At 38.0% G+C, this 11,778-nt stretch overlaps 1 protein-coding gene across 2 annotated transcripts; it reads left to right on the plus strand.

The window, feature by feature from the left end:
* The first annotated feature begins 62 nt into the window (after window positions 1-62).
* On the plus strand, window positions 63-9,072 carry LOC140933897 (kelch domain-containing protein 2-like). Of its 2 annotated transcripts, none has more exons than XM_073383569.1 (13): window positions 63-236; window positions 775-872; window positions 997-1,117; window positions 1,930-2,039; window positions 2,597-2,699; window positions 3,694-3,768; window positions 4,544-4,624; window positions 5,542-5,600; window positions 5,738-5,850; window positions 6,683-6,749; window positions 7,101-7,203; window positions 7,673-7,725; window positions 8,327-9,072. In XM_073383569.1, exons 1-13 carry the CDS (start codon window positions 129-131, stop codon window positions 8,451-8,453), a joined length of 1,218 nt encoding a protein of 405 aa, XP_073239670.1. In that variant the 5' UTR covers window positions 63-128; the 3' UTR covers window positions 8,454-9,072. The 2 variants fall into 2 exon arrangements, with proteins under 2 accessions (XP_073239670.1, XP_073239671.1); XM_073383570.1 differs by having other exon boundaries at window positions 122-236; window positions 981-1,117; window positions 8,327-9,071.
* Window positions 9,073-11,778: the final 2,706 nt, after the last annotated feature.

Genomic DNA, 11,778 nt, shown 5'->3' on the forward strand with positions numbered 1-11,778 from the left:
ATTCCAGCGTGCATTGCGGCAAAACAAAAAAAATCTACCCACGGAAAGAAGGATTATTTACTACCGCGCGCAATATACGTCGGAATATGTGCTAGCTAGGGTGTTTTTATGCACTTTCCACCGAAAAAATGACTTTCGTATTCCCGTCCATAAATGGGAGGAAACCAGAAGAGAGAAGTGGCCATGTCGCGGTTCATTATGACGGCTATATAGTGGTCTGGGGAGGCTACCATCGTGTACGTATCGATTATCACTTTGAAAATAAGCGGCTAGAAATTCATTCTTCGGGTGATACTCTAACCTTACGTTTTATAGGATCACCAGAGGTTAGAGATCTCGCGCTTCCTAGAAGATGCTCGGCTGTAGCATCATGTTTATGTTATTACTTTAAGATTTTATCCCCGGCTTCCCCCGGTTGTCCCCCGGAGGTGGTACTAGACCCATGCTGGGTATTCGGGAACCCCTGCAGGTTTGTAAACCGTACGATATGTACCATGTTTAGGGAAAAAAAGGACAAACCTCTTTATGTTGACTCACGACCTCCTGAATAAATAGAAATGAACCTCTTCGAATTTTGATCACTAAAAACTCAGCAACAGCCTTGCAGCCATACTTTGTTTAGGACAGGTCCAGGTCCAGACTTGATTAAAGTTTAAAATACCTGTTCACAGCGGCAGGGCCAAAAACCATACCCTATCCAGCAGTATGTCCCCATATACACTGCAGTCAAATGATTATGAGCAAAATTAATATAATATTGTTATTTCATTTCAGCATGGTCCTGAGGTGACTTTTCCTGGAGTTCATTTTGTAGTTGATAAGTATCACCATAGTAATGAGGTGTGGCTGTATTGCATTGAGACATCCACATGGTAAGCTCTGTCTTTCACGTAAAAAGCCCTCTTTTATATTAGTGTTTTCTAACAAAATGGTGGCTGTCAATTCTTGAAATCATTTCTATACACATTTTGTTTATACAGCTCCTGATATTTTTAGGAAGCAAATTGAAACAAGTGGAGAAGAGCCACCTCCTATGTCAGGATCATCTGCATGTGTAATGGAAGGAAAATCAATGTTTATCTTTGCTGGACATTGTGACGGGGGACCAACCTCCACTGTATGTTGGTAACTCTGCCTCAAAACACAGTTTTCATTAAGAATTCTAGTGGCAGGAGAAGGTGTAACATTACAGGAGAATATTGGAAAGAGGCTCCATGTCTGAATAAAAAATGGTCGTAGGCTACTGAACGTTAGCTGGGGAATTCTGTGTAGTAAACAGAGAATTCCCCGATCTCCAATGCTTATAATGAACACCCTGAATACAGTTCTTGTTTTGCAGAATAGACCTTGTCACGGTTTTCGACGCCATCTTGACGAGTAGGCAAATGTGTGAGAAATTACAGTGTTTGTATGAGAATCTAATGTCGCATAATTTCTGTACAACAGCTGTTCTGAAAAAAATATGATTTGTAAACTAAAGCTTTACTCCTAAGGATTCTCCTGAAAAAATTTGAGGGCATTACATGCTCTAGAAGACATAGAGCCACTTTTTAAAATTTTCTATACATTTGTCTGTAAGAAAGGCCCGGGAAAATTACAGACAAATATATGGAAAATCTAAAGCAAGCCTCTGGAGAAATTTAAGCACAGGTACGCCCCCAAAATTTTTTACGACAATCCTTTGCTTTGTAGCTTTAGTTTACAATTGATATTTTTTTCAGAACAGCCGTTTTATGGAAATTATTCGACATTAGATTCTCATAGAAACACTGTAATTTCTCACGCTTTTGCCTACTCGTCAAGATGGCATCGAAAACTGTGACAAGGTCTATACAAACTTCACATAAGCTTTTGTGTCCTCCCTGACAACTCAAATAATTCAGGTGGCAATTAATATCAATTTTTCATGTCATTTTCTTTCTGTCTAAGGTTTTTGTATTAGATTTAAAAACATTTGTCTGGGAAAATCTGACAAGTAGGATCCAGGGAAACCCTCCTTCACCAAGGGACAAACTGTGCTGTTGGACTCACAATGATTTGTAAGTTGTAGCGAATGAACAGTTACTGTAATTCTGACTGTACTGAGACACGGTTCATTTCAAATACAAGATGCAGTTTTTTCATCCAATATCCAGGCACTGAGAAGATGCCTTGTCATCAAGATAACAAGCTGAATATTGAATTAAACACTGTGTCAGCTGAGAGTGATATTTGTTATAGCTTCTTTAATAATATTGTTCAAGTCCTAATATCGTGGTGTTGATCGTTCATAATTGCTACAAATAAGTTCAAGTGAATTAAAATCGAGTTTATATATGAATACGTTAACTTACACAACTTTATAACCATGGTTCCACCCTCCCACCCCCCCCCCCCCCTTTACCCCAATGTGCTGTTCTTTATCATAGTGGAGGACTGTGCCTTGATGAGCCTGTTGGCCATATCAGCTGGATATAACACTACCATAATCTCTCTGTGAGCATTGGTATTGATCAATAATAATATAAATAGGTTCCTGGAGATGAAGAGTATAAAAAGCACTAAATGTCAAATGGAATAGAATCATGGTATTATTTTCAACTAAATTTCACCTTAGGATTCTATATTTTGGAGGATATGGCTTGGCTCCAGACCCTGAGAGAGTAGACCAGTCTAATGGATATTTCACTTTTAATTCCAGTGGTGAGGAGCAATTTACAGTAAGTTAAAAATTATAGTATTCTTAAGGTTTCAACAAAACCTGGGTGAGATAAGCCTCTTGGAAGCTACTAAGTGATAGCAGTTAGGAATATGGTTAATAGGGTTGATCCATTCCAAGTTTTGTTGACCCTGGTAATTTCTGACTGACTTATCTCATTTATTGCTGTGTTATAATTTTTGTGTGTGTAATAATTATATTATTTTCACTGATTACAGTGGAACCTCGATTTAATGAACTGTTATATTATAAAGATGTCCTCGGTATAACGATTGATTTTCTTCAGCCTAGCCAAAATTACAAATGCATGGAACAGAGCCTCAATATAACAAACCTCAATTTAATGAAATCCTCGTTATTACGAGCACAATCCAGTAACACAAACATAAAATATACCTCGTATAAGGAATAAATGTCAACATGTGACCGAAGGATAGCTAAAGAGGAATATGCGAAACAGACCAATACAAGGATAAAAATTTTGTGTACAGCAGTTTTAAGCAGTTTTGTTTGCCTGTTCTTGTGTTTCTAGAGCCATAGTTATGTAAAGCTCTGAACTGAGATAATAGATTTTTATACAAATGTTTATTACAGAAATTGGTCAGATCTGGAAATGCTGGGCATTGGAAAAAAAAAAGACAATTTGCTTGTGTTGTTTTTTTTTTCAAAATTTAATTAATTGAGGCTTTTGATGTAATGAACCCTCAATATAATAAACAAATTTTCCCGGTCCCTTGGCACTTCCTTAAATCAAGGTTCTTCTGTAACTATATCTTAAATGTGGTTGGCACCCTGAAGGCTAGTGTGGGAGAGGGGCCTGGATGGGTTTAAGATAGGACAAGTAGTTCTGGGGATGATCCTGGGCATGGTAGACAACTAGTTCTGGGGATGATCCATTTTAGAATTTAGCGATTCAGTTGTTAAAGACTCTTGGGCACCCAATCAGCTTCACTTAGGACGAATTAAGCATTAATCACAATCTAACTTAACAACAGGATAACAGAGGATGGAACAGCCACTTGTTTGTATTGGATACAAGTAGTCTAACATGGATCCAACCAAAAACAAAGGTGTGTTACAAATGTAGTTGTTCAAACTGAAATTCAGGTTCAGAGTGTTTCAACTTTGTTTGATTCTCCTTGTCTCTTAGCCCTAATTATCATTAGCATTCATAAAGTTCAGGAGACAAAAGAATTTGATGATGTCATTTATAATCATAAGTGACAAAGAAGGTGAGAATCAAACTAGGCACAAATCATTCAAGTCTGAAATATTTCATTTGAAACTACAATTAACACAAATAAATCCACCGCACACCCCTCCCCTTCTTGGGAGGTTGGGAGTTTGGGGATAGTTAAATATAGAGTGTTTCCTTTTTAGAAGCCTTGATCACATTGAAGCCCTCCTTGTAGAAATGCTCCATTCCACTTAAATTAAAAGGGGTAGCAGGGTTGTCAGAAAGTTTTGAAGTAGACAGCTGAGTTGTCAAAGTAAGCGGCCAGTCCGGGAATATTTTATTTAAGAAATGCCATCCGTAAAGAAATGCTAAGCAGAGTAGCCAGCCAACACTAACCAAGTAGGTGGCGATTTTTGCCAGCAGCCGGCTACTTTTGACAACCCTGGGGTAGAATTATTTCATTTGTCAACTGAAAATTCAAAATACTGTAAAAGTAAGTGCAAAAGGTATTGGATGGATAGGCCTTATTTGACCAAGTTCTATCATGGAAGCTTTCCACAGACTGGAACAAGGTTTTAACAGTTTGGCTGCTGATTCAATTCAAAAAGCTACAATACAAAGTTACAAATTGACTTTCCTGTTACAACTACTTTTTTTCGTGTCTTTAGGGCAGACCACCATCTCCAAGAGCAGCCCAGGCATCTGCTCAAATTGCAAATATGGCCTATCTCTTTGGAGGAAGACATATGGTATGGTAATAAATAATAATATAGTAAAACAAAACTTGTTCTTCTGAAACTGAGGACGTGTACACATGGTCTAAATTCCTTTACTTATTTCACAACGAATCACTGGAATTTACTACCTGACAATGCTAGAACTGCTAGGAATATACGTAGTTCTATACCATTCTTAGATGACACTATAAGTTATTGTAATACAATTTGTTGTTTATTTTTTAATTGATGTACATTGTTGTAAATAGTTATGTGGTCAAAATTATTTTTAATATTATCATCTATTGTACTCAATTGTTTTATTAATATATTTTGTTTCTTTTCATTCAGAGATACTTAATAGCAGCAATGCTACTCTTTAATCTCAATGTTGAAATAAAGGTTATTTATCTATCTATCTACACTACCATAATCTTCGACAAAGATTTATTACACTATTTGCTATCTATTAAAAAGCTAAAATGTGCCTCCGCGTCAATTGAATTACAAAAAACGGTCCAGTTTATTTCTTTAAGACTATAATTAGTTATTGAAGCTATTTCCTGTGTTCGGGTTATTCAAAGCTATATTAAGATAACCCAGTGCAAAATTTGAATTCATATATAAAACCTTAAAAAGCCAATTCAGTTTAATTCTCTTTGCCTACAATTTGATGATTGGATGCTCTAAAAAGAATAGTGAAAATTATTCTCAGGGGCGGATCTAGGGGGAGGGTGCAGGGGGTGCGCACCCCCCCCCCCCCGAGATGACCTGCGGTTTTCTAATACAACTGGTATTCTGCCAAAAAAAAACTATGTGGTTTATTGGTGTTGAAGTAGAGCAAGAGACGAGTGCACCCCCTCCTAAAAAAAAATCCTGGATCCGCCCTTGATTCTGCAATAAGTACAGGTGCTACAGTCTAATCTTAAAATATGAAACAATGTTTTTAGGAAAGACGGCGGAATGACTTGCATTCTCTCAACATGGACACGTTGGAATGGAGTGGCAGGTGATTTCAGTAGATTTTTTAGATATCGAAAAATTCCACATTCAGTGCCTCAGTGTTGTTGCGTAGTAGACTCTTTGATGCATGTTTGATTTGAAGAAGTTCCTTACTAACTTGATTTCATTACGTGCTTTCCTTAGTATCTCTACTACGGGAAATGTTCCTCAAGGTAGAACATGGCATTCTCTATCTCCAGCAAGCGACAAACATTTGTTTCTTTATGGAGGTTTCAACAATGATCAAGACGCACTAGGTATGTAGTAGTGTGGAAAGTGCAAAATAGTCCTATAGTTGTGAGTTGTCAAGAACGCGCGGGCAGTCTAACAAAAGGTCTGGGCTTTGAGGCTCGCGCGTTTTGCTCGAGAATCTCATGCCTCGCACCTTGAAGTACGATTTTAAGACCGTTTTGTTGTCCAACAGTATTCTAGCTTTTAAGCACTTAAGTTCAAAGAGAGAGGTCAAAGATTACAAAAATCCATTTCTCGATTGACATCCCCGAAAAGAAAGTAACGCCTGTTCTGTAGGCTAACCTCAACTATCCAAGAAAGTTGCTGCTTTATACCTGCAGGGTTTTTTAAGGTAGTCGCTGTCCGTTTTCAAGAGTACCGGTGAAGAGGATTTCTATACCTGAAAGAAAAAAGCATGAAAAGACACGGGCAGTGACTGCACATGTTTGACGACGCCTTTTTCGGAGAAAAACTGAACACAAAATATCTCAAAGATCGTTATACCGATCAAATTCATACATTCTATCTAGGATCGTACAATCTTTCAAAATCTCTGAAATCTCTGACTTATAATTATGTTCACTGTGTTGTAGAGTGTTGTATGTCATCGCGCGAATCCGGGCGAAATGCTATCAGGCGAATCGACTTTCGGGCGAGACGACCGCAGTTCATGAGAAAGAAGCTGTGTTGGTGAATTTTCTGAATATAGATCGCGAACAGTCTTGTGGCTCACCAGTAATTTTGAGGAAGTATGATAGAATAATCGTAGTTTAGACACCATGCGAACCGTTGTCTATGTTATTTAAGGTATCCCGTAACAGCTGATGTTTCAGTTTAGTTATATTTTGTTGTGTTCAGGTGATGCTTACATTTTAGCCACCTCAACTATGACTTGGTTCCAGTTGACAGTCCCTTCAAATCCAAGGTAAATAAACCTGTCGTACAAGCTAAGAGTGTAAGTTAATTTGAACCGTGAATAATCTTAGGTATGTAGAGAACGGACCTCTGAAGCCAGGATGATAAAAAACCGAAGCAGTTGAAAAAGAACCCCAACAAATTGAATAATTTCGAATATTGTGATTCATTTCGGAAATTTAAATATTATTTAAGCAGTATGATCTTTCTCTCTGTCTGCAAATGAAAGAAAATTTTGGTCAGGTCTAAAAATAGTTCGGCACCAGGAGCCATAATCGGGGTATAATCGGCCATAATCGGGCTACCTCGATCATGACTCCTGTCGGCATATTTCCCATAACATTCATGTTTTATTTATCAGCTCACCAATGACCCGGATGTGGCACACAGCCTGTTGTACATCTCTTCCTGGCGAAGTTGTAATTTTTGGAGGCTGTACTTCATCTGTATTAGACGATGACCCGGTAATGTCACTTAACTTTACTAGAAGTGGTGATCCCATACCCTATCTGTGGTGTCTAACACTTGAACTTTCCAACACGTCATGAATTATGTGGTGGACTTAAATTGTAGATCTAGCGTTAATGTCCATTCTATGATGTGACCATTGAAAAAACCTTCCTGAGAGTTTTGTCAGTACCGTTTGCTTTTTAGAATTTTACAAAACGAAGTTGGATATTTCTTTCTCGGACTAACATCGGGGGCATAAAATCACTGTACCAGGGCGTCGCCTTCTGACAGCGGTGCATTCTCAACTCCACATTATATACTTACAGATTCTTTAGAGGAGTAATGTTATGTTTATTATGTTTCTTTTCTGTTTTTTTTTTTTTTTATCAAAGTTGACCCTGTTACTGTCCGCCCCAGTTAATCCAGTTAATTCACTGAGTGGTCAATGGAAAGTTTTAACACTATGTGTTCTCTCTTCTTTAGAATCACACCGCCAGTATTCTGATTTTTAGATTCACACCTCCGCGCCTGAATTGGTAAGAAGATGCTTATATAATATATGTAAAAAAAACATGTGCTTTATAGAAAAGTAGTTCAGAGGACGGTAATGAGTGTGATAGACGAGCAGCGTTGTATTTGTTGCTTTATGTAAAAGGATTAAAGGTTAAAGCTTTAATTAGTTTCATGTCCTTGTTTCTATTGGCAGTTGTAGTTACCAAAGGTCCACATAAGTGCAGAACAATATTTTGTCTTGTATTATTGTGGCTGTCAGTTATTTGTTTAAGTCGGTAGAAAACTATCAGTTGGGAATATTTCCAGCAAGGGAAGGGGAGGGGAGGGAATGGAGCTATCACCTGACAACGAGAAGACAACGCAAAGGCGTCCTCCTTTTCTCACAGCCACACATGCAAGCGAAATCGTCGGTTTAATTCGCGATCGCTCCACTATCTAAAGAGAAAAAGAAAATGCTTGCGATCTACACCTTAGCTAAATTTTATAACGCACAACGATTTTGTGCGAGGGTAAAGCATAAAGGGACGGAGAACTAAGAGGCAGGCGGTTTTACATTTATTCAGACAGACTTAAATCCTGAATTTACTTAACATGTAACTTACAGGAAGACAATTTTTCCTGCAGGTTGTGTGCTGATGCCATTGTCAACAAGTACTACTCCACAATATCCAAGCAACTCAAGTCACTTCCTAAAAATCTCCTGGCGTCACTATTCCTTCACAGAAGATTGAAAGCTCTTGGCAAGATATGATCATCTTTACTAGCTCTTCATCACAATCCGAGCCCATTCAATCTAGTAACTTGGGTCCCAGAGAGAAGTATCTTTGGTTTATTTTTTTAAGGACAAGTCAACATTGTGTCCGTGGATTGAAAGCTCTTGGCAAGATATGATCATCTCTACTAGCTCCTCGTCACAATCCGAGTCCCTTCAATTTTGTTTCTTGACTGTCAATAGCGTCTGAGGTATGCCATAAATGACTGTAAAAAGGTTAACTTGGGTCCCAAAGAAAAGTGTCCTTGTAAGGATAAGTCAACATTGTGTCCGTGGTCAAAGCTGTGAAATTACCTAACTCCGTCTTTCTGAAATTGAGAAGCATTGCGTTTTACTCCTGTTAATGTTCGGACTCCACAGTAATGTTCTATTTGTTTCTTTTTTAGATGTAAGTATTGTGTAAGAGTACAATACATGTTAATGCCCTTCAAATTTACCACTGTCGAAATTGTAAATAATGGTTAGTTATGTAAGATAGTAAATTAAAGGTACGGAATTGTACATATCAACAGAAAAGTAATTAAAATTATAAATATTTCGTCATTGTATATTGTCATATTGTTAAGTGTTTGGGAACTCATGTTCTTTTTGGTCTAACCAAACCTATATCGCCAGCAAGCTTTCGGAGAAGCCCTGGTGCAGCGTTTAACCTCCCTAGCCCCCGCCCTCAAGATTTTGTTCGCAAGATAGGTGATAGTTGGTCTAGATTACATTAGCGACGCAAGCATGACGCAGCCTGTAGTTCATAAGCTCCCGGCTTCTATATAGGCTTCCTTTTCATTACCAATTTTACCAACAAATGGATAGCCTTAACCCATGTAAGGAAGTGGTTAGTGTATTAAAGCGCGGCGATGACCTTCAATCTGAGTTCTATAAGCACTAGAAACACCTTTTACGTTGATTCCCCAGACAAAGAAGGTAGTTAAACTCACATATTTGTCTTGTTCTGAGCGTGCGTCGTTAAAAGTCAGTAGAGACTTCAAGATCCAACGACGTGACCGCAGCGAGAGCAAACCTTTTTGCACATTTGTTTGCCGTCGCTGCACGGATACTACGTAAAAATGTCTAATTTCGCGTTTTATGGAGAACGTAAACATGGTAAACAAGCAACGACGAAATTTTATTCGCTTTCTGAACTTGGATATGTACGGAAGCCCAGAAGGGCCACATAGCGGTTTCGTGTTTATTTTTCACTTTTCGGTTTTTATTTTTTACGTTTCGGTTTTCATTTTTTACTTTTCCGTTTTTGTTTTCAATGTTTTGATTTTCACTTCGTCATTTTGTTTTTCGGTTTTGGTTTTGGTTTTTATTTTGTCCTTTTCCGATTTTGTTTTTAACGTTTTAATTTTCACTTCGTCATTTTGCATTTTGTGGCCCCTCTGGGCTTGGAAGCCCAGGGGGGCCACATAATGATTTCGTTTTTATTTTTCACTTTTCGGTTTTTATTTTTTACGTTTCCGTTTTTGTTTTAAACGTTTTGATTTTCACTTCGTCATTTTGATAGAATGTTTCAAGTTTTGTTGGATGAAAAACAACCCGGTACAAAAACTTTAAAACATCATTTAAAAACAACCCCGTATTGCTGATCACTAGCGACAGTCAGAATAGTAATCAGTAATGATCCCTTTATCGACTTTTTAATTTGAGTTGATTTTGAATTTTTTTTTTTCGGTGAAACTCTTTGGTTTTGTTATTTATATCATCTGGTCATGATCGCCCAAACCCCACCAGAACCCCCCCCTCCCCCCTCCCACACCACACACCATCATGAGACAAGTCTTTCTTTATGATGCAGATCGGAGCCATTCCTGTACATTGACCCGTCAGCGGTTTAAATACAGGAATAGCTCCGAGTGTTTGAGTTCAAACTGAACGCTGTTCGCCAACGCTGTGACAATTTCCCATCTCTGTTGGTACTGTTTAACACTAGAAAAATAGTCAGGTGGCTAAAGGTTCGGATCTATACAGAGCGGACAAAAGCACCGAACTTTGCATGGTTGTAGCTTAGGGCATGTTAGTCAATATTAGGATCGGTGCCCACAGCTACTTCTTCAGAATTTGCAGCAACTGCTCGCTGAAGTTCTTCAACAACCTTCCATGATGGGTGCCCTGTGCTGAAAATTGCAATCACTTGTTTTTTGCCATTTTTTGATGAAAATCACATAAAAAGGGAAGTAGGTGGAAAACGAAACTGCATTAATACTATTATTATTGAAACCAATGACTAAAACAAGTCAACTTAATGATATAGCAATTATAATATACCATGGTGGGTATCCTGTGCTATAAATATCAATTCCTTGATTTTTGCCATTATTTTGATGAAAATCAGATGAAAGACAAGAAAATAAAAAAAGAAATTGTATTATTATTGAAACCAATGACAAAAACAAGTCAACTAAAGGGAAAATCCAAGGAAGATGTTTTCAGACGCGTACTCAGTCTCAAATAGCCTTTCAAGATGGTGGCTTGAAGGTGTCTTTTCATGGACTGTAAGTATCTACTAGAATAAACTGCCGTTTTTTAGGGGAAATTGTGCACAATTTGAATCACGACAGGTTTAAGTGAAGTTTTAAGCTCTTCTTGGCGACAAATTAGTTATCGAAAGCCACATTTTCGCTTCATATTTTGTGCCGATTATGAATGACTATACTGAGTTTATTAACTTACTGGTTAGTTAAAGGTTTCTGAAGCTGAGATGTTTCCTACACACCAGGATGGATATTAACTGGGATCGTTGTTATATTTGCCAAGAATCAACAAAAGAAGATTTGAGAAGCCCACTGGTTTAACGGTACAAGCATTGATGCCACTTTGCACTTCAGTAACGTGTTTACTACTGTAGTGATTTCAATATGAAGCTTAATTGCAACAAGACGGCAGGGTCCCCTTTCTTGAATTCTAGTAAATTGTCAAGGAGCGTTCCAAAAATAATTGTTCCGTTAAGTTGATGGGTTTCTCAGATCCTCTCTTTTCGATTCTCACCCTAGGTAAATATGACAACGATCCCAACTGATTTCCATCTTGGTGTGTAGAAACGAGTTTAAACTCAATGATGATAAGACTGAAATCATGCTTATCTTGTCGATGTACCGTACTCGTCCACCCTTTAGCGACGTCATTATGGGTAATGCAAGGCTAAGAACCACCACCAACAAAGCCTGGGAGTAGTATTTGATGACAACGTGCTGTTTGACGCACACGTCTCAGCATTCTTTTGCAGATCATCGTTTCACCAACTCAAGAACTTATCAAAGATTAGAAAGTGTCTCACACAGGAGTCTAGCGAAATTGCAGTGCATGC

This window comes from Porites lutea, chromosome 4 (assembly GCF_958299795.1).
Source record: "Porites lutea chromosome 4, jaPorLute2.1, whole genome shotgun sequence".
NCBI lineage: Eukaryota > Metazoa > Cnidaria > Anthozoa > Scleractinia > Poritidae > Porites > Porites lutea.